Source organism: Centroberyx gerrardi, chromosome 2 (genome assembly GCF_048128805.1).
Source record: "Centroberyx gerrardi isolate f3 chromosome 2, fCenGer3.hap1.cur.20231027, whole genome shotgun sequence".
Lineage (NCBI taxonomy): Eukaryota > Metazoa > Chordata > Actinopteri > Beryciformes > Berycidae > Centroberyx > Centroberyx gerrardi.
The window spans coordinates 14,973,551-14,996,622 of record NC_135998.1 but is presented as its reverse complement, the minus strand read 5'-3'; the positions used below and the strand labels follow the sequence as shown (position 1 = coordinate 14,996,622).

The 23,072-nt window shown below is 42.5% G+C and overlaps 1 protein-coding gene across 1 annotated transcript; it reads left to right on the top strand.

Moving 5' to 3' along the window:
* Window positions 1-1,250: 1,250 nt before the first annotated feature.
* LOC139922877 (TBC1 domain family member 10A) lies at window positions 1,251-11,571 on the top strand. Its single transcript, XM_071913505.2, has 9 exons — window positions 1,251-1,771; window positions 3,746-3,845; window positions 4,657-4,764; window positions 5,539-5,645; window positions 5,733-5,847; window positions 6,249-6,314; window positions 7,122-7,311; window positions 8,356-8,510; window positions 8,806-11,571. Exons 1-9 carry the CDS (start codon window positions 1,569-1,571, stop codon window positions 9,208-9,210), a joined length of 1,449 nt encoding a protein of 482 aa, XP_071769606.1. The 5' UTR covers window positions 1,251-1,568; the 3' UTR covers window positions 9,211-11,571.
* Window positions 11,572-23,072: the final 11,501 nt, after the last annotated feature.

Genomic DNA, 23,072 nt, shown 5'->3' with positions numbered 1-23,072 from the left:
TTCGTGGTACCCCACCCCCTACATTAGGATGCTGAACAACTCACATTGCTAATCTTTTATAGCAAAGTGTATGTATTCAGAAGAAGCATCCATCAAGAGAAATGTTGTCTCTTATTTGTTCTTTGTGTCTTTCCCCTCAAATTATTTGCTTAATTTGGGATCAAGACTTTGGGCTCAACACAGTATAAACGAGCTGATTAGAGCGTGCAGGAGAAAAATCCTGAAGATTTGCTGATAATTCGGCTGACCCCAATTCTAACCAGTCCTACAGGCCCTCCCCTTCTCTCAAACATTTCCTTAAATTGGAGCAAAATGTTTCCACAAGCATTCATCAAAGAGTTACTGTTATCCTGTAGTTAACCAAACCACTAAATTTGGAAAACACTGCAAGAGACAGGGCGAGAGAGAGACTAGGAAATCAGGAAGCAGCTATGTGATTGCAATGTCAATTCAGAGAGAGAAATTTAGATTTGGGGTAGATCACCTATTAAGGCGTGGTAGCCTACTTCTTAAGCTACCGGTAAGTTACAAGTGTAGCCTATATTTTTGACCCCATCACTCAACCAAGCCCTGAGCTTATGTGTACAGTCATAATGGTAAAGGGTTTACAGGAAACAGAAGTCTGACCTGTTGTTTACCTGTTCTTTAGTAAACAGAAAAAGAAGAAGGATGCAAGAAAAAAGTAAAAGAATATCTGTGAGGTAAGAGAGAGTTAAACTCCAAATGTACTATGGTGGCAATTGTCCTGCTATGCATAATTTAATCAGCTATTGATATGGGTGTATTAGCTATAGCTAACATGGCTGTCCACGGTTAATTAACGTTAGCTTAACTCAAAAAATGGTCATGAAAGTATTGTTTAAAAACAGACACGAGTTCTGATTTGTATGCTACAGTAAAACTTGCTATCATCAAAGACGAGGAGGCTATAAATATTTTCAAAATGACTTTAGCTGAAGGGTCACACCGGGTGGTTTGCACCAGTAGATGGTAGTAGAGAGTTATAATGGTGCCATGGATGTTTACTAATCTGTTCCTGCTTTCCTTGTAGCCGCTAGCTGCTGGCTAGCTGCTGGCTAGCTGCATACTTGCTGACAGCAGAGATTCTCGCCAAAAGGTGTGCGTCAGCTGACAGTTGTGTGATGCTAGCATGTTAGCTTCGCAGATAGCCAGCAGCGACTGTAAATTCGCGTTTACTCAACTAGATGGTTTGCGTTCTTTATCCGTTTAACTAGCTAGTCTATAAAATATTTTTGTGTGACCATAACATTAGCTATGTGATGACAGCGAAGAATGTTGCCATGATACGAACTACCTAACTGGCTCATTAGCACGAGCTAGCAGCTAGGAAGCGACCCTTCCTAGCAACTGTAGTTAACGTTGGGTAACAGTTAGCCAAGGTAGCTAGCTAGATGCACCTAAACAGTCATCGTTAGCTAATCATTGCTAACCAGCGGGCGTCTTCATGGAGAGCTTAAACATGTTAAGGAAGCTTGAAATATACACCGTGAGGGTAAGTTTAGTAATTTAACGGTAAACTGGCGAATGTTAAGGTTAATGTTAATTAAATGGCAAGAATCGAGCGGGGCAATGGGCTCAGTTCAGCAGAGTCCAGCAGAAGTTTGCGAGGCACCACAGAGAATCTGACAGAGGATGGAGAAGGAAACTCGTACGGGTCCGACTCAGAGGTGAACGGCTTTGCCGTCTCCGAGGAGAAACAGGCGGACAAGTATGGATTCATAGGAGGAGCACAGCAGTTTTCAGGACAATCGTAAGTGGCGTTTCATGACACACAACTTTCCTAATGGGCGATTTGATAAATTGAACGAATTGCCATTACTATCACATACCTATGAGTCATTTTTCCTGTAATATTATCATTGTAACATGAACGTTACCGTTCACTCGAGGGCAGTTCATCGACAAAAATAACAGCCTTCCTCGCTCTATCTCTCCCTAATACACACACACACACACACACACACACACACACACACACACACACACAGAGAGAGAGAGAGAGAGAGAGAAAGTCTTGACAGGATTGCATTGCCACACCATATGAGTAAGAAATCCTCTATTTGATCTAGTCGTCAGAACATTGGGGTGCATTGCCCCTCACTCCTATAGGTGGGATGACACTGATGCTGATCTGGGATGTAAAATTCATCAGATTATCTGATTGCAGCGTCATTTGAATGAATTTTGTATATGTGAGAAGGTAGGCAGACAAGCAGACAGACCCTGGTTGGCGTCTTGGCTAATGAGTTGAGTGAAGTCACTGCAGGCTTTATTGTGGTGTGTTTAGATTGAATTAGGTGGTGGACGTTATATAAACAGACATTAGTCTGTTTATATACAACAAAGGCTGCAGGTTGATGGTGTGCTCCAGTTTCTTTCCTGTCTCAGTTTATTGTCCTGTGCCTGAGCAGCACCTGAGTCAGCTGCTTCCCCTTGCTGGATGACACCTGGTGAACTCCTGTTCAGCTCTTCTACTTTTTATTGCCCACACACTTCAATAGTGTACCTATTATTTAATTGGCTTACGTTATTCAGTGATTGTGATGTGCTTGAGATGATAGTTTTATATTTAGATTTATTCAAAGATAGTTTGGAAAGAATAGGGGCCCAAAAATGGCAGAGCAAACAAGAAAAAACAGGGGCAGGGCTTCCTTGCATGCAAAAATCATTTTAATAGAATTATGTCCACATCTCAAAAATGAACAGAGGTGGCACATCTTCCAAAGTCAAGAACAAAATACTACAAAGTTAATCAAGTACCAACTTACACACAACATGTGGACACAATTACTTCTGTGATTTACAGTATAAGCATGCAAGGAAACCCTGCCCCTGTTTTTTCTTCTTTTCTTCTTTTCATATTTAGATTTATCCAAATGCCACTTCACCAGCTGCATTTTGTTTTTTACTTCTGCCAGGGAGACCAGGCCTACAGTCCGTATCCCTTCAGCTGTCAAAAACATATAGGATTAGCTAGTCCTGCTCAACCACAGCATAGGAAGTGTGTGTGTGTGTGTGTGTGTGTGTGTGTGTGTGTGTGTGTGTGTGTGTCAAAACCACACAACACTTTCTTGTGTACACACACTCTTGTGTAGGACCGTGGTGAGATACTGGTGAATATCTTGTGTAGGAGGCTGTAGAGAGCAGAACTAGGGGAAAGTTTTCTCACAGCTTCCTGTTTTCCGAGCGCTTCACTGCCGACGGCAAGTGTTCCACTGTTTTGTCTGAGGGGAGGTTTCCTGTGTTGAGAAGGAAGAGATCAACCACTGTCCCGCCCTCTCCCATGACAGGACTGCACCAGTCATGAATACCAGGAAGTAATCGAATGCAGTCACTATCCACTTGAATGAAACTATGTAAAAATGGAGAGAATAATGTTGGTTTCTGTGGCTGCTGAATCTTCAGAAGCCATTATGTTAGCTAGCCTATTTCATAATTAGAAAACTACACTACTAGTCTTGTTTGACCCACAGTTCACCCTCACTGTCTTTTCTCCACTTGTCAACTCATTGGAATGATAAAGATAAAATAAGATAAGATATACTTTAATTGTCCCCTTAGGGAAATTTGTCTTAGACTCCATGCTGTAGTTTCAAACATAGCAAAAAAAGTCAAAAAACACAACATCAACATAGCAACAGCAGCATCATCAGTGGCACAACAACGACAATAATGTGTGTAATATGTTTTTAGTAGCTACACTGTCTGTCTTGTGTCTCCACAGTGCTGAAGAAATCCCCACTGACGTGCTGAGGCAGCGGGAGGCAAAATGGCTGGAGATGCTCAACAGTTGGGACAAGTGGATGGCCAAAAAACACAAGAAGGTCTGCTTTAGGAACTGTAAATTAGATCATCTCACATTCCTCCTCTCCATGCGCAAAATTTCAAATTTGTAGCAATGCAAGTGCGCAGTGTGTGTCGTTTATTTGAAATTTTGTCCTTATTGTCTCTCACTGGCACCGGCACAAAGATAAGAATAGGTTTGAAGACATGACATAAGATTTTAACACTCCATTCCCATTTCTCATGTAGTTGCTTTACATTTAAATGAACAGGATTTCCATAATCTCATTCACTCATCCCGAGTTTTCAGTCCATTATAGGCTATGACTTGTAGGTTTGTTTTTGCCAAACAGCACTATTCTAGAGCTGATTAAATTAACTAAGTAGAAGGACCTTTGAGTTTTTAACTTAAAGAAATCTCTGTTTCGGTCTATTTAGAAATTAAAGGGACACCTCGATATTTTTAATTTTTGTTTATTATTTTCCTTCACTTGACACCTGATATATGCAAAAAACTTTTATCTTTCAGTTTCCATGCATGTTAGCAGTTTAACATTCCTCAAAGAAACCAAGGAGTTGGCTAACTATATGGCCTGCAGCTCGCTGTGCTCCTTGGTTTCCATGAGAAATGCTAACACATTGTTAAGAAACTGACGGACAAACGCAAGATTTTTTTTTTGACACAATTTGACAAGTGTCTGGTGAAGAAAAACTGAAATTCAACTGACAAAAATTAAAAATGTCAGGTAGATCTTGGAGTTCTCTACTGTCTCCATCCCACTCTCCCTTCTCCCAGTCTCTCTCTCTCTCGCCTGCTGCATGCTCATGAGTAACAGTGAGTGTGTTGAACAGGTGAAGCTGCGCTGTCAGAAGGGGATCCCTCCCTCCCTGCGAGGCCGGGCCTGGCTCTACCTGTCTGGGGGCAAAGTGAAAAGGGAGCAGAACCAGGGCAAGTTCCAGGTCAGTCATACAAGTCACACAAGTCATTGAATTTGAAGTTTAGCCTTTTCCATGCCTGGGAAAATATTGGCAAAAACCATATTCACTCATGGTACTATAAGGTGTTTTGGCTAAAAGCACAAAACATATTCTGTCATACGGAAAACGGATGATATCGCAAAAAAAAAAATGGAAATGTCACACAAAATTGTCCTTTTTTTTTGTTCACACAAAAAAGTCTTTAACATAAAACTTGGCTGCCGGTAGATCTAGTAACAAAGTTTCCTGATTATATAAATCCAAATTGATAGTTCTATCTTATCAAAACAACACCTGGGACACTGATGTCAACACTTGTAAGATTTTAACATTGACACACACAATTATAGGTCATGCAAATTGTCATGGAACATGTATATGTTATGGAATAGTCAGGGGAAAGTCAGGATACTGGAGTGAATTTGGTTGTTTTAAACACATGAAATTTGTGTTTCTGGTAAAAAAAAATATAGATTTTACATTATAGGCATTTAGCTGGTTCCCTTATCCAGAGCAATGGGTGCCACAGTAGAATGGCTGACAGGCTGTCGTAATGTAATTATGATTGAATAGCCTATATAATGTTTAAAAATACCCATTATCAGTAGCTGACAGTTTGTACTTTAACCTCATATAGTGTACATATTTTGATCAGAGATGAAAGTTTCATGGGTTTACAACAGTAATAATAAATATGTCTCTGCTGTCCCAATACCTGAACCACTGACTCTAAGTACATGCATGGCTGTATTTCAGGAGCTGGACAGCCAGCCTGGAGATCCCAAATGGTTGGACGTGATAGAGCGGGACCTCCATCGACAGTTCCCCTTCCATGAGATGTTTGTAGCGAGAGGAGGTCATGGGTAAGCAGCCCTCTGGAGGCCTTTTGACAATGCCCATCTGTGTGTTAATGCGACTGAAGCGGGTGTGTGTGTTTTGCATGTGTGCAGGCAGCAGGACTTGTTGCGTGTGCTGAAGGCCTACACCCTGCATCGTCCAGAAGAGGGCTACTGCCAGGCTCAGGCTCCCATTGCTGCTGTACTCCTGATGCACATGCCGGCAGAGGTGAACACACACACACACACACACACACACTGACCAGGGGTGAGCAAATCCCTAGTCCCTAGTCCCTGTGATGTGACTGGCAACCTGTCTAGGGTTTTTTGCTTCTTGCCTGTTGCATGCTGGGATATACTCCAGCCCACCATGAACTTGAAGCGGGTAAAGAAAATGAATGAATGAATTTCTAAACATGTTAGAATGAAATACAGGGCATCAAAATTGTCTTGTGTTATTCATGAAGGCACCGTTTCTCTGTCAGTATGGCTTACTTTAAATGATTTGTCAGCCCTACATGCACTCAAACGCACACACATGTAAAACATACATAATACATTCATTCATTGGTTATCCATGTAGCAATATTTCTTTAAATACCAAAGCCATATTTCCTTTCTTTTTCGTAGGATGCCTTCTGGGGTCTTGTCCAGATTTGTGAGAAGTACCTTCCTGGATACTACAGTGCAGGACTGGTAAGGCTGCCGACAGACACACATACAATCTTTTTGAGAGAGTATAGAAAGTGGGTTCAAAGATCAGAGGAAGTGCTTGATAATGTCAGAGCAGAGCTGACTTTAAAATAAGATTACATATTCACAGTGCTCAGCATGTTAATAATTGTCCAGGATAAATATTAAAGAAATATTGGTAAACCAAAGGAAAAATACACCCAAAATAAAGTTAAACTTCTGATCATTTTACTTTGTGAATCTGATAATCCAATTATTATTCACTTATCCTAAAGGTATTGTAGCAATCTCCAAAAACACTGTGCTTTAGAAGACAAATTCTCAGCTACATTACAAGAGTGGGATCTCTGTACTTTGACCTCACATATAGTTTCCAGAGATCACACTGCCCAACAAAAAACCTCCGGATTGAAAGGTCTTGAATGTGATAACAGCAGTCCAACAGAACAGTAAACATTTTCAGAAAAATGAAATAGAGAATATTTTTTGGCAAGTAACTTCAGTGTGGAGATATACAAAAATCTCTTAACTGTTTGACTTGATTCACTGGCTGGTGCTGGACTTCAAAGGCTAGTGTGTCTCTAGCTTGACACTGATGAGCTAATGACTTAATAACATGAGCAGGTGACCAGGCAATAAGGATGAGATAATCGGACAATCGGATTAAGCAAATAGAAAGGAGTCTATTCTCTCTCTCACTCTCACTCTCGTTTGCTCTCTCTCTCTGTCGGTCACACCCGCCCCACCCCACCCCACCCATCTCTCTCTCCCTCTCTCTCTGCTGACTGCTGTCCCCTGCCGTCCCCACAGGAGGCAATCCAGCTGGATGGGGAGATCCTGTACGCTCTGCTGCGGCGGGTGTCTCCAGTGGCGCACTACCACCTGAAGAAGCACAAGCTGGAGCCCATCCTGTACATGACGGAGTGGTTCATGTGTGCCTTCTCCAGGACTCTGCCGTGGGCCTCCGTTCTGCGCGTCTGGGACATGTTCCTTTGTGAGGGTGAGATATCACAAGAGCAAAATCATCTACTGACGTGTTTTTACATGATGAATTGAAAAACATGCATCAAACACGGTTACTCCGACCTTAGCAAGTCACTCTGAAAATGATGGTATGGATGCAGGTCACCTATAATGTGTTTCATTGGTCAAAATCAGAAGTGAAATTGTTACTTTGAGTACTTGAACATCAGCCTTGTTTGGTGGTGAAGGTGAGAATGTCCCACTCGAATTTGGCTTCACACCAAGCAACCACGCCCTGGTCTGCCTGAAACAGGTAGATCACCCAGGAGTGGTGAGAATAAAGTGAGATGTGAGAATTTAAAACAGTTAATTGCGCATTTAATGAAGCTGTGTTCAAAACATTACAAAGTTTAATTCCAGGAAATAGAGTCCCAAATCAAGCAAACTTCACATTTGGCCAGCAGATTGGCCAAAAGTTTTATGTTACGTAGCTGTTTACTTGTCTTTGCTGTTTAAATGATACTTGTGCCTGCTATTGTGGATTTAGGTTAGCATGACCACAGCTAAACCCTAAAAATGTGAAAGCAAGATTACAGCAGTTACCTTTAAAATATCAAAGGAAATGCCGAACACATGTAGCCTACCTATTATTTCTATTTCTGTTTGTAATAAGGAATATGAGAACTTAAAAGGTCAAAAGGTCAAATCCAGCTGATCAACACTGTCTCACTTACTCAAAATGATTAATCATATTCATCATATTTATCATATAATCAGTCAGCCTTGACTCAGACATTATCCTTCTCTTCAGTCGTAATGTGAACTAGCCTGTCATCTTTGCAAACTTAAGCATTACAGCAAATAATGAAATCACCCTTGAAAAGCAAAAATGAATCTTTACTATTCTGCAGGCATGAAAGGGTAAAAAGATTGGAAACAGAAACATTTGGGATATAGAAGAATATCACTCCTTTCTACCAGAACGAACAATTATGTGCGGCTCCCAGATTGGGCCTCCCATCCAAAAGTTAGTGGGAACTGCTGTTCACTAACTTGTTGTCTGATGTGATGCTGTTCTCAGGAGTGAAGATCATCTTCCGAGTCGGCCTGGTTCTCTTGAAATGCATGCTGGGCTCCCACGAGAAACTGAAGTCCTGTCAAGGCCTGTATGAGACAATGGAGCTGCTGCGGGCCATAGACCCACACTACATGCAGGAAGGCTTCCTGGCACGGGAGGTAGAGTAATACCCAGGCAGCCACTAACAAGAACCTCACTGAATAAAAACATTCAACAGATAAACACATCTACAGGACAGTGTTGTTGTCAAGGTTGTGTTGTTTTTCAACCACATATAGTAAACAGTTAAAAATGTGACGATGATTGTTTAGCAGCTTTGTAATCCCTATTAATAGACGATCATCATTGGAAAAACCCGAAAAGCTTTTCTGATGCCTCACAGTTGTAGCAGTCAGTCCAGACTTCACGGTGTTTGCTACAAGTTTCTCCACTCTTTCTCTCTCTGTGTTTCAGATTATTGAGTTACCAGTGTCTGAGAGAGACATTGAGAAGGAACACCTCGCTCAGCTGCGACGCTGGAAGGAGACCCGTGGCGATCTACACTGCAAGTCTCCTCCCAGGATGCACGGCGCCAAGGCCATCATGAGGGCCGAGCCGCCCAGCCGGCAGGACCTGAGGCAGAAGCCCACCATCATAGTGGAATCTCCTCTGGCGACCAAGAGCGATGGGGAGGGAGGAGAGGAGACCAAGGAAAGTAAAATGACTAAAGAGGAAATACAGAAGAAGACAATCCCACCGCCGCAGGAGACGGCCAATCTGTACCCGGCTGCCGGCGACCCTTCACCTCTCCTCAAACACATGACCGTACAAGGGTCCAGAGAGAGTCTGAGCAGCGCAGAGCATGACACCTACCTGTAGCAGGGCGGAGGCGAGGAGGACTTCTTCACCAGTTTACACATAAATCATTCCATCCAAGCTTTACTAACTTAACAACATGGTGACAATCATCACAATTTTCAGTGTCACAACAAACTCTGTACCACCTACTACCCACAGCCCAGTGTATCCATATCAGTGACTGCATGAGACAGGTTTGTGTTAAATGAGTAGTTGCCAGGGAGCAACAGCAGATGGGGACCATGTACACTGTTTTGCACATGTAAATGAGATTTTAGCCTTTGGGAGTATGGAGAGTGCAGTTTTTAGCTTCGTACTGTTGGGCATGTAGGGACACACACTCACTCACTAACAACAGTTAGGGCTGCTATTTGCCTCTAAAAAAGCAGTGCTGTGATTATCTTGAATACTCCTTTGTTATAAATGAAGTCTGGTTTTGTCTTAATTGATGAGATCTTTTGTAGAGCACTTTGCCTTTGATAGTCTTCCTCTTCTTCTACATTAGTCACTATGTTGCCAGTGCAGATATTCATGTTTATCCTGCTTCGCTAGACTCAATCATTCATACTAAATACTAGATGTGTCTATTTAGAATGGTCTCTTGACTGGTGTAGTGCGTCCATGACTTTTTGTTTGCTGTTGTTGAACACTTGAGGGCGTCCTCAGATCAGCCAACAGCAGCCTTGTGACAGCAACAGTAGATTCTAGCTGTTTGACTCTCAAATGAAGGAAGAAGTGTGCAGGGAAATTTGTGCCACCAAGCCAAAGATTTTGAATGCATGTTTTTAAGATCCAAGCAGTTTATTCAATCATATTGTCATATTTGATCCTCTTTTCAGTTTGGGAGAGCATAGGGTGTATATTTATGTTGTGAATGAAATATGGGAGAATGGCAATTTGAAGAACACTAATTCGAAACTATTTGTGTACAATCATGCTCAAAGGTTTGTGGATCCCTTGACCTCTTAAGTTTTCTTAGAACTGGACAGGAGAAAGTCTACTGAAAATGCAGCTTGTATATTTTTGCATATATATTTTTACTGTATTTTACTGTATTTTTCCCCTTGAAACCTCAGAAACTGGACTCCAGTGCAATCTACAAACTAAATATGAAGTCTGAGCAACATCTAATACAAAATATTGAACAAATATTTTCTGGTGACACCATTTAGCCCAAAATTAAATGAGGATGTACAGTATATACTATTGCTGCACACTAGGTTTCGCTGTTATTTGAAATTCATACCTTCACATGATTTTTTTTTGAAATTTCTTTTCACTTTCATAGAAGATTATTTTGTGTAGATGTCAGACAAAAATGCCAAAATAATTCCACTTATAAATAACTTTGTTGTGCAACAAAATATAACTAAAAGAAGGTCAAGGGACTCATGACTGTATATGTTGATGTACTAGTTTTATATCTGAGATGTTTTAAGTGAAGAAATTGTTCATTAATTGATATGCTATCAACATGAAACCGTCCCAATCCAGGAACTTGTTTAATCAACAATTATATGTGTAACCAAGCATCAGATTATTTCCTGTTAAGTTTTTTTTATTGTAAGGAAAATTTGTGGTATGTATGTATTGATTTTTACACACTGTGGAGGCAGAAGAGATGCCACGGGTTTATTTTTATCCATTAGGAGGCACTGTTTACCTGCCAAGATTCATAAGAAGGAACAATGAAGCTTTTATATTCGCATTTAGTACAATTTGTATATTTTTCCAGTTGAAGAAGATATTGGCTACGTGTGCATAATCCGCCGTATCTGATCTCTGAAATGCAAGTGAATTGTTAAATGTGAATTGTTAAATGTGCGACAGTCAGCTGGGCAGTATGATTTTATTGCCACTCTAGTCTATTTCCATTGGGATTTTCTAACTTTTAAGCATGCACACAAAGCACATTTAACCAACATGAATCAGTTGGAGTTTTCCATGCTATCATGTAGATGGTGCCATTGAGCTTTGTCCTAGGATTGGAAAACTTCATTCCTGTCAAAAGTGCGGTGCCCATTCATTCAGTTTTAATGGATTAAACCAGGGCCCAAAGTCCAGGAGGGTAAATAAATTGTGATATATGAATAGAAGTGGTGGAGACAAAGTTTCATAGGATGATTTTCAAAGACTCTGTTTTACCCTCAGTGCTTCAACATTATGGACACCAATACTTTGGAGAGATGCTGCTTACTGCTAATCACTGAGGAATGTATACTTAAAGAAAACATTAAGTTAAATCTGTCAACTTATGCTATGTTCATGGGTATATAGTGCTTTACCTCCCTTCTCTTTGCTAATTAGACTACAAAAGCATCCTCATATCTACAAGCTGTTTTTTGTACCAAATTACATTTAAATCAATAAAATTTGATACTCTTGGAAATATTTCAAATGTGTCCTCTTTCCCCATTGCACACCGATAACACATTTCCTGTGTTTTTGCTTACATGTAGCATTAAACACATGAAACAAGACAATGATCGGAGAGGAGAAATGCCACACAGGACCAAACAAGTGGGACTCAATACACCCAGTGTTATCATTCAACACCCCACAACCACCGCAGCACCCCCGCACCCTCCCTCACACACCCACACAGTAGCACACTTCCTCGGACACCTGTTTCTCCGGGTCTTTCAGCTCTTTGGTGGAATTTGCATCTCAAATAAGGCAAATTCCCACAACACCATCCAAATGCGCCTCACCCAACCATTTGCCTTTAGTCTCTGAATGGAGTCTTCTGCATGTATACAGGCCTTCTTCTCTGACAAGGTTAGGCTGCAGTCCAAGAACATGACAGCCAAGAAAACCCTCTACATTTTAATTCACCCAACCAGCAAAAAACCAACACCTTTTTAACTCTGTTCCATCGACTTTTGTACAAGATAAGTCCCTTGGACATGATTGCACTTCTATTGTCAACTGATTGTTTTTCTTATGGCAGTCCTGCTGCTGTGTTGGAACTGAAACATGCCTTTTTTCTAATTTCATGGTGTCTCCATACTTCCGATCCTTTGTAAGAAGAGACACTCGAGGGCCCTGGAGGACATGCTCAGTGGTGAAGATGAAGGAAAGGGTTTTAATTTATTACACCCAGAGGAAGATGATCCGGTCTTCCACAAGAGACAGAAGATGGCGTAGGACAATCAGATTAGATGGTAGATACAGTGTGCCGTATTCACAGCGTTCCACATTTCACATTCCTGAGTCTCCCTCACAGCAATCACAGTGGTTTTCTATTTCCATGTAGGATTGTCTGCGTCTTTTGTCTGAGGATGCCTGTCATTACAATATTTTGTATTTCTTCCTCCTCCCATCATCTCTTTTGTACAGAAGAGGATTAGGGGCACATGTGAAAAATGTATTTGAGTTCTGAGTTTAAAGTCAGAATTCTGAGATTAAAGTCAGAATTCAAGTCAGAATTCTGAGTTTATTCTCAGAATTCTGAGTTTATTCTCAGAATTCTGACTTTAAACTCAGAACTCAAATACATTTTTCACATGTGCCCCTAATCCTCTTCCGTACTTTTGTGCCTTCTTCTATCTGTAAACAATGTTGGCCTGTCTGCACCCCCACCTCCACCCCCACCCACCTTCCACCCACCCCACCCCCAACTACCTCTCTCTGCTGGTGCTCAGTGACATTCGTTAGACCAGGGCCGAGACTAGAGGGTGTAATGGGAGACTGGCTTTACAGCTAATCTGGAGAGGAGGAGGAGAAGTGACCCAGACATGCCCCCATAACCAACCATATCTACAACACACACATACACACACACACACACACACACACACACACATACATAAACACACACTGTAGCCCTGGACCCCAAACAGATCAACACACAGGGTGTTTTCACCGTGGGTATTCTTAAGGGAAAAATCATCTTTTAATCATCTTTTTTATTTGATATGTGTTAATGCACTGCAACAATGTATTTGGGGGGGGGCATAATGTGGTCTGGATGATCTCATGGGGCCATATGTGTGAAGCGTCTGGGAGATTATAGTCTGGCTTCATGAGCTGTAAAGCTCCTGTAAAGCTTTTTGGTAACAAGTGCTGAGGGTCTACACCGTTATCCCCTGCCTGCTGCCCCCCTTACTGCCCTCTGCCCAGCGGGGATTAGAAAAAACACAAGTATGACTCGCTGGGAATGAGTTTGAATAGGTAAGTTGAACGGCAACATATGGCAATGAGGCAGTAGTTAGTGTGTGTGTGCATTTTGTGTGTGTCTATTTGTGAATGATGTTTACTGTCTCCACAAAATAATATTCACTCAGTTCTCAGTGTGTGTGTGTGTGTGTGTGTGTGTGCATGTACACACACACATGCATGCATGTATGATCGAGACCTCATGGACACTTTCATTTGGGACTTTCCCATGTTTGGAGGGGAGTAGGCTTTGATGAACAGTTTCTAGTAGTCAACCTGCACGTGTGGGACAGGAAGCCGTTTGGGAGTGGAAGGGGTAAGGGGTCAGACAGACACTCTGTCAGTGGATGGTGGAGAGGAAGCGTGTGTGTCCTTTTATGGTTGTCCTCCCAGATAACAGTAGCTTGACTTGTAGCCCTGATGGACTCACTTCCATCAGCTTTTTTTTGACACTAGGTTTGCAATAGGAAATGATCATGCACACCTGTTTGGTTCCACCGGGAGATAGCCTAGATCTCCTTTATAGGAAAGTCACAATTGGCTTTCTTATGAGTCACCATGAGCCCAATTTAGACTCCTCAGTGCCTAGCAACTTCAGGCACAAACTACAGTTCCCATCTAAGGTCCTCGGTCCCTGTCCCTAAAAGATCATTCTTGCCAACTGTTGCCTTTTCTTGGGAGAAAAAACTAGGGCTGCCCCCGACCAAAGATTTTCCTATAGTCGACTAGTAGTCGTTAGTTCAAGCCATTAGTCGACTAGTCGTCGCACGTTTATGATATTAATTTAATTATTTAAATATATATTTTTTGAAAAAACACACCCAAGTCACGGCTACTCGCAGTCAGAAACATTGGTGAAATACACTCTGGTTCAAGGGAAAAAACACACCCAAGTCGCGGCTTCTCGCGGTCAGAAACACTGGTGAAGTACACTCTGGTTCACGGGAAAAAAACACACCCAAGTCACGGCTTCTCGCGGTCAGAAACACTGGTGAAGTACACTCTGGTTCACGGGAAAAAAACACACCCAAGTCACGGCTTCTCGTGGTCAGAAACACTGGTGAAGTACACTCTGGTTCACGGGAAAAAACACACCCAAGTCGCGGCTACTCACGGTCAGAAACACCGGTGAAATACACTGTGGTTCACAAAAAAAAACCCACACAATAGGGGTAGGCTATCAGTCGCTTGCTTTGAGCCCCGCTGCTGCACAGAGCGCTGTTCGCTTGTTTATTCAAAGTTTATTAATATTGAACGTGTCGCGTGTCCAAATTGCACCAAATCCGACACTGCACGTCCTTGGATCCCCAGCAATACACCCGCCAAGTGTGAAGTAGATCGGACAAACAGTTGTTGAGATATGCAAAGGACACACACACACACACACACACACATACAGACAGACAGAGATTCCTTGCTTTGTAGTTTGATGGCATCAAAATCTCACTCCAGCCAGGTACCCAAAGTTGGCAACCCTGGTCTAATAACTTTTTAACGACAAGGCGCAGCTCCCGAATGGAGTTTGAGGTTGTTTTTTTTATTTGTTTTTTTTTCCCTGCGACTAACTGACCAATGAAAACTTGATCAACTAAGACTCTTCTCATCGACTAACGGTTTGGTCGACTATTAGGGGGCAGCCCTAGAAAAAACACATAATGGAAAAAAATCCAGTGATGGATAAGGGTTTCCTATAGTACTGAGTCTGCCCTAAAGTGACCAATGACCTGAATGGCTGATTCTGGTGATTGTGCTGTCCTAGTCCTAATACTGGACCTCAGTGCTGCCTTTGAAACAGTCAGTCATGCCATTCTGATTGACCGTATCAAACACACTGTTTTATTTCCTGTCTCAGCAATATAATAATATAGTGTATTTCTCTTCCTCCCTGGCCAGTCTCTCCAGTGGAGTCCCACAAGGTTCCATCTTAGGTCCTATCCACTTCTCCATCTATGTGCTCCCGCTGTGACAAATCAAGTCATTCAGAATCTCCCCCCGTTGCCACGAACATGATACTCGGCTCATTCTCCCTCTGACACCAAATGACCCGTAACCTGAACTGTGTCAGCACATGAACAGGGGGTCACAAGGTGTTTTCATGACCTCATGGCCCTCATGACCCCACTGCGGTCCCGCAGTCAACCAGAGCAGCAGCAGCCTGGACCTGGTGTTGACCTAAGACAGATGCACGGGTGTCCAACCTCTGTTTGTGGGTCAGTCCTGCCAGGCCGCTGTGTTGACATAAACCTTCCCTCTCTCACCCTGTTCAGCAAATTGTTGAATGGCACAAAATTTTCTTCAGCTGAATGGGAGCAAAACTGATGTTGTCCTCTTTGGCTCTCTTGACTAAATAAAATCACTTTGTACCTGCTGTCCACCTGTGTTAAGTGTTATGCCAAGAAGCTTGGTGTGATCTATGACTCTGCCCTTAAATTTGACAAACAAGTCTTCCAACTTAGAATAATTAAATCAAGTCTTTCCTCTCATTCAAATATCTGGGGAAAGTTATACATGTCTTCATCTCCTCACGCTTAGATTATTGCAACTTCCTGTATGCACGTGTTGGCCGGTCCTGGTCCAACCTGCAACTCTTCCACATCACTAAGGCTAGGCTTCTGACATGTTCCAGGAAAATGGACCACATCATTGATTTTAACGTTTTGTTTTGTTTTTAAAGCCCTAGCGGGCAAGCCCATGTTTATACGTCAGACCTTATCAACCCCTGTGCAACCTCCAGGCCACTCAGGTCTTCCCCTCCATCAGATCTGCAGCTTCTGTTGACTCTTTCAAGTCCCTTTTATTCTCTACCTTTTAAGTCCTCTTCATTTGTCTGGTAATATGTGTATTATCTTGTGTTTTTCTAGCAGTGCTATGTTGATGCATTATGTTTAGTGTGATTTTTTATATATGTATTGACTTTGTGCAGCACTTTGGTCAGCTCCAGAATAAATCATTGGCTGTACAGTTGGAACCAGTTACAAAACACAGCAAAGTGGAGTAGCAGTCAGACAGTGTAGCATTGTTCAGCATGTTATTGAATTGGATAGTCGGGCTTCTTAGTTGTTGCTGTGAAAGCTGTCAAATCATGAAGTATCATCAATCAGCATACTACAATCTGAAATGCAGAGAAATTAAACAGCTGCAGGTCTCTATCTGTATCTATTTATGCTGTGTGTGTGTGTGTGTGTGTGTGTGTGTGTGTGTGTGTGTGTGTGTGTGTGTGTGTGTGTGTGTTGTTTGTGTTAGGCTTAACCATTTTGGTTTTAACATGTTTGCACAGATTGAAAAGAAGACTTGAAAAGTCAAGTTGTGGTCACATGGACTATTTACAATGTAATATATAATATGCAATTATATATTTACTGTAACAGGATGTGATTTGAGTGAGACGTTTCATTTGTTAATGTTGTCCTATAACACATTAGGAGCTTTGCGTGAGGTGTTCAGGGCCTTGGAACATTTATCTGGCAACGAGTGTGTTTCTTGTTTATCTGTTCAGCGGGGAAGTTTGTTAGCTAGGTGTTTATCTGTTGGTGTGTTTTGCAGTAATCTGCATTGATCTGAAGTCACTTCCTGCCATTGTTGTGTCACATCCCCACTGTCTTCTCTCTTCCCGTCCATCTAGTCCTCTCTTTCCCCGGCAAGGAAACCGGGGGCTCAAAGAGGATACACAAAGAGGGGGGGGCGTGTGTACATGTGTGTGTGTGTGTGTGTGTGTGCATGAGAAAGAGAGGGGTGGGGGGGGGGGGGAGAACCCTGCTCTGGCCCTGATAAACTTGGGCCAGACTTGTGCTGATACTGAGAGGGAGCAGAAGAAACACAAGCAGGCCGTGATAACAAAGCGACAGAAGAGTCCAGCAGATAGACAGACCAACAGAGAGCTGAATGGGAGGTTTCTCTACTAAGGTCCTCACACACATGTCACGAGTCACACATGTTGTCAAGTCAAGAGCACAAGTTTACCAATATTTAAATGGTCACATGGTCATACTCTGCAGGCTTGCACACATTTTGTGTGTGTGTGTGTGTGTGTGTGTGTGTGTGTGTGTGTGTGTGTGTGTGTGTGGAGGGGGGGTGAGAGAGAGAGAGAGAGAGAGAGAGAGAGAGAGAGAGAGACTTTGTGAGGGATGAATGTGTTAATACATAGAGCAGAAAGTGACCTCATAGCCTGTTATAATTGAGACTAATGACAAAACCATATGGGCGTCAAGACCTTTGGTTTGAGGTTACAATAGCTTATTGTATTGCAACCAGTGTAGTCATGGGTGTTACATAGTGTGTGCGTGTGTGTGTGTGTGTGAATATGTAGGATTGTGAGTGTGTTTGCGTGCATGTGAGTGCATGTTCACATGTGTATGTGTGTGTGTAGTGTGTGTGTGTATGTGTGTGAGAATCTCTAGACCTTGAACTAAATTGAAGACTTGTGTTTCAAAAACGCTGTGAAGTTTGGACAGCCGTAAAAATCTATAAAATGGTTCATGTTACATGTGAAGGATAAAAGCCACAAAAGCGACTAAATCCCACCATGCATTTAGAGTATTGCACTCCGGCCCTGTCGCTCCTTCACATGGTGTTTGTGAATAAGACCAGTCCAGGAGAGGAGAGGAGCGCCGGAGGAAGGTCCTGGTCTGCTGGACATTCTCTGCAGGAAGAGGAAAACGTGGGTACTGGTTTTATGGCAGCTCCCTGGTGTTTAGACAGCAGGGTGGCAAGGCTCTAGACCTTATCTCTGTTCTTCACAATTGGTTTGGATCAACATCTCTAACATTATTTTTAACCTTTATCTTTCCCGGGGAAGTTTGCTGAGCATGCATCCTCTATTTCAGCCCCCCGAAGGAGACAATGCAGGGCATTCAACAGACTGTGAATTATATATATCACTCTACATATATATATATATATATGTAATAAAGCATACTATAACTAGATACTTTCACAGAGTGCGACATGCAGTAGGTTGGAGTTGTAGGTGAGAGTCCAGCAGTGCATTGGAAAAACAAACCATGAGATAGTTGCACTGAGTTGGATGAAATAGTACTGAAGATGTGCAAACACCACTAAATAATAATAAATAACACTGACTTGACAGCAACAGTTGTCAAATCAGATTAGAGTTAGCTCCATAAACAGTGCTTGATAGTAATAAAAACTTCACAGTGGACTGAGCAGACTCATAATCATTAAGGCCATGAGATGAAGCAAGCTCAAGATCAAAGCTCGTAGTCTGATAGTTTGGCATCTTTCAAAAGAAAGTGGCGTGGTGCTTGTCGACATTGTCTCCTTTCATGTCTAAGATTTGGTCAAGCATATCGTCTTAATGTATGGTAATCCTCATTTCCCACAATAGAAAGCAACCCCAACACACACACACACACATACACACACTCACACACACCTCCTGGAACTTATTGGTCCCTATCCTGTGTCAGAGAGGAAGTGAACACTGACCAGAAACACCGATACAACTCTTTGTCAATGCAAACAAACCACAGATGGGCAATTGAAATGAGTTGCAGAAGCGGCACTTCATTGTTTCTATAAACACTGAGCTGAGCCTCTGCCTTTGTTCCCTCTGATATAAACTCTTCGCTGTCCTGCGTAAGAGACAAGGAGGCGCCCCGCCCCTGGATGATGGTTATATTTTCACTGGTGACCCTGACTGCAGCTCTGAGCTATTTATACCTTTCTGTAAAAATTGTTTGGGATTTCCCTCTCCTGTTGTTACACTTGTAACCGATAAATATTTCTGTTGAGCAGCTCCTGGTTCAGAAGACAACAACAGGGTGAGAGGGGGAAGGTTCATGTCAACACAGCGGCCCGGCAGGACTGACCCACAAACAGAGGTGGGACGGCCGTGCGTCTGTCGCAGGTCAGCGCCCGGTCCGGGATAGCTGCTGCTGCTCTGGTTGACTGAGGGACCGCAGTGGGGTCATGACGGCCGTGAGGTCATGAAAACACCTTGTGACCCCCTCTTCATGTGCTGAACGGGGTCAAGAGGGTGTAGTGTTATCATAGATACAAACTCAGCAAGGGGATTATACAATGGAAGCTTCCTGACTGTTCAAAGCGGTCCATAGGAAGGGAGTTGGGGGGGGGGGGCAAGTCGGGGTGCAAACCTACCGGCCAAATGGCTTGCAGACTTGTTGCACCACATAAAATAGGTAGACATGCTGTAAAAGGTGATATATAATATGATAATATATATATATATATTATATATTAATATAACTGATATTAAGATAATCTTTGTGGTCTGGGGTCTGTACCATGTAAACACGACGTCCTGGGTTCGGATGCGGCCCATGTCGTCCCCCTCTCTCTCCTAGTCTTTCCTGTCTATCTCTACTTTAAAACTGTAAAACAATAAAGGCAAAAAGCCCAACAAAAAAACCTTTAAAAAAAAAAAAAAAGCTAATCTCTGTAACTGTGTGCTTGTAACTTGTAACATGCTTTCCCTCCCAGCACTGTGTGTCAGTGACAAAGGAAAGGCTCAGTGGAGAAGGGTAACGGGTGAATCTGTGATTTAAGAGGATAAAAAGGGTAAATAATATTCATGACGCACTGTGTTTTCAGAATTTGCGTGTTCGCTTTCATGATTCCCAGACATGTGAGACAGCCAACTGGCCCCAAGCAGTCATAATATTGTTCTGACGTTTTCAGCACGTCAGCACAAAAAACACATTAGTCACATTTAAAAGACTAGTTTATAACTTTAGATTTTTTTTTTACATTGTGAGTCATGTAAAATGCTGTAAACTCCACATTAGTCCATTGTACTGCAACGCTGGGCTCCTAAGAGGTGTCAACCTCATCCATCTTGGTGGCCTTGGTGCTTAACAAGCTGGTGTCAATCATCTGATCGTCTTTGCTGAAAGGAGGAGGGGGAGGATGGCGGACTGGAATAGGCGGTAACGACACCCAAATGTTCGCACTTGCCAGGGGTGCTGGAGGTGTCAGCTTTGATGCCACTCAGATAATTAAAACAGCAGATCAGACTGTTGCTGTAATTGGTGATACTGGTGCTGATGGCTCAATATTTGCCAGAGGTTATGTGGGCTGTCACGTTGTTATCGCGCGTCGGTGTCAGACGTGTGATATGAAGATCCGCGATGACTGGCTCTGGTTCAGCGTTGGTCAGTTCGCAAATCAAGCCTTGCAGAACCAGCTGTCACAGGACAGGGGGCCAATGCATGTGGTCTCTGACAGCTTAACACACACATCAAACAACTGTCAGACCCCCCTCTCTCTCTCTCTCTCTCTCTCTCACACACACACACACACACACACACGCCTATACAACAAGAACACACACCTCATACTCTTTTGGCACTTCAGATACCACAAAAAACAGGCTCATAAACTAACACACAAGGTCACATTAAAGGATGAAAGGGAGCTTCTGCTGCCCTGCAGACAGACAGCGCGCCTCTGTCTCTCACTGTAGCATGTGTGTGTGTGTGTGTCTGTCTCTTTGTTTATGTTTGTGGTCCCAGTGTTCATCCCCTTCTATGTCCCCCGGATATGCCTTCTGTTACTGACTCATCGATGATGGATGGCAGTCGAATGAAGGCCGTAGATAGAAGACATGAGAAGCATCTCGGTGTCTTCAGGGTGTGTGGTTTACAGCACAAGGCCACACAAGAAACGCAGGGTAAACAGTACGAACAAAAACAATCGATTCGAAACACAGGTGGGCAATTAAGAGAAAAAACATGAACTGAATGTTGTGGAAACAGGGTTGCTGGTGTGCTGAGTGAAAAGATGGCGTATCTTCAAGAAAGAAATAAAAAGCAGGGTTCAAGCTGGAGTGCATCTGTCCTATTGGAACTTGTCACTCTTTTTAAAGACATAAAATGGGAAGAACTTGGAGTGATTTTAACTAACTATCAGTACTGCTGTTATGCTGCAATGCCTTATAAGATGCAAACATCCACCCAGATTCACAAAAATCTCTTTTTCCATGGCGTCTGTAGTAGGTTTAATTTCACCATTTCTTATATGTGTAGAAGAACCATATGCTTCTTATATCTCTGCAGAATTTCCTGACCTGCTCTTTAAGGGATGATTGAGGGGATGTTGGAAAAGTGAGTGGGTGGATTCACTTTAATCACTGAAGGCCTGATGTTTTATTTAGCTGTCGATTCACAGTCCTGTCAGCCAGCGCTGTTAAAAACAAAACCCCAGTCCCACCAGAACACAGATAGGAAGCTTGCTTTGATTCAGTTCGCTCTGCTCTTTTCCTGTTCTGCCAAACGTCCTGCAAGAGAGGGGCGGACGGACAAAGAAGCCGGGAGGACAAAGAGCTGGACGGACAATTAGGAGGGGAGCAGGAGAGGACAGCGGTTGGGTGGAGACACACAAACACAATCACATCCGTTTAATTACCAAATACCACAACCTTGCATCACAGTAACTGGCAAAAACAAACAGGTCTCTGAGAGTAAATGACGTTGGTGAAAAACCTGAGCAGACGGGAATAATCTGCCCCCCCCCCCGACTCATATTCAGAGGAATAGTAAGATGAGTGGAGAGCAAAGGAGAGGGATCGAGGAGGCTGGGATGGGAGAGCGGAGGAAGGGGATCAGCGGAGGAAAAGATTGTTGAGTGATACAGTAGTTGTGTCTGAGACGGTCGGTGCCCTGGCGCCACCGCTGCCACTCTGCTGAGAGACGGAGCAGGCTGCAGAGTGAGCACTCCCACCTGGGCCGCTGCAGACAGACACGTCCCTGCAGAGAGAGACGGCACACGAGAGAGAGAGAGAGAGAGAGACGGGCTGCTTGTTTGTTTGATAAGCTGCTGAGGTGTCTTATGCACTTAATCGGCAATGGAATGCAAGCATTAGATTGGTCTTGTCTTTTAAAGATACTGAGAGACTTATACTGAGAGACTTTACAACATCACCAGAGGTGGGAAATAACTAAGTACATTTACTCAAGTACAGTAGAGTACGGTTTTGAGGTTCTGCCACTTTACTTGAGTATTTCCATTTTGTGAGACTTTATACTTTTCCTCCACTACATTTCAGAGGGAAATATTGCACTTTTTACTCCACTACATTTATCTGACAGCTGTAGTTACCAGTTACTTTGCAGAATAAGGTTTTACATGCAAAACATACAATAATCTCATTAAATATGATGCATTGTTAGAGTGTAAACTACCCAACAGTATATGGAGTAGTTAGATCTTCGACATTAAAATACTTCTTACAGGTTAATGCATCAATAATTTAACACTATGAAAGGGAGCATTCTTCAGAATGAGTACTTTTACTTTTGATAGTTAAGTATATTTTACTGCTAATACTTCTATACTTTTACTTAAGTAAACTTTTGAATGCAGAACTTTTACTTTTAACGAAGTTTTTTTTTCCATTATAGTATTGATACTTAAGAAAGGGATTTGAGCACCTTTTCTACCACTGAATATCACTCCTTCACTACGGTAATACCCGTGTGTCAATCGACAAGTCATGGCATGACTCCTGAATATGCAGAAATGCCAGTTTAATGACAAAATCTAAAACACACATCATGACATTATATTGGCCCTATTTTAGTTTCTCTGCCCTGCGGATGCCTTTTGATTTTTAAATCTGATTTTAAGATTTACATGATTTCTTTTGAGACTCAGCCAGGTCTCTTCAACAGCTTCATCTCAGATCTTTTATTTTATTGCTGTATTTGTTTAATTCTTATGCCACCATGCTTTTAATTAATGTCTGGCAT

Excerpts from the sequence above, each read along its gene's own strand:
- LOC139922877 (XM_071913505.2), top strand. The coding sequence starts at position 1,569 with ATGGCAAGAATCGAGCGGGGCAATGGGCTCAGTTCAGCAGAGTCCAGC. Across the intron at positions 4,765-5,538 it reads AGAACCAGGGCAAGTTCCAG|GAGCTGGACAGCCAGCCTGG; the intron begins GTCAGTCATACA and ends GCTGTATTTCAG. Across the intron at positions 6,315-7,121 it reads GATACTACAGTGCAGGACTG|GAGGCAATCCAGCTGGATGG; the intron begins GTAAGGCTGCCG and ends CCGTCCCCACAG.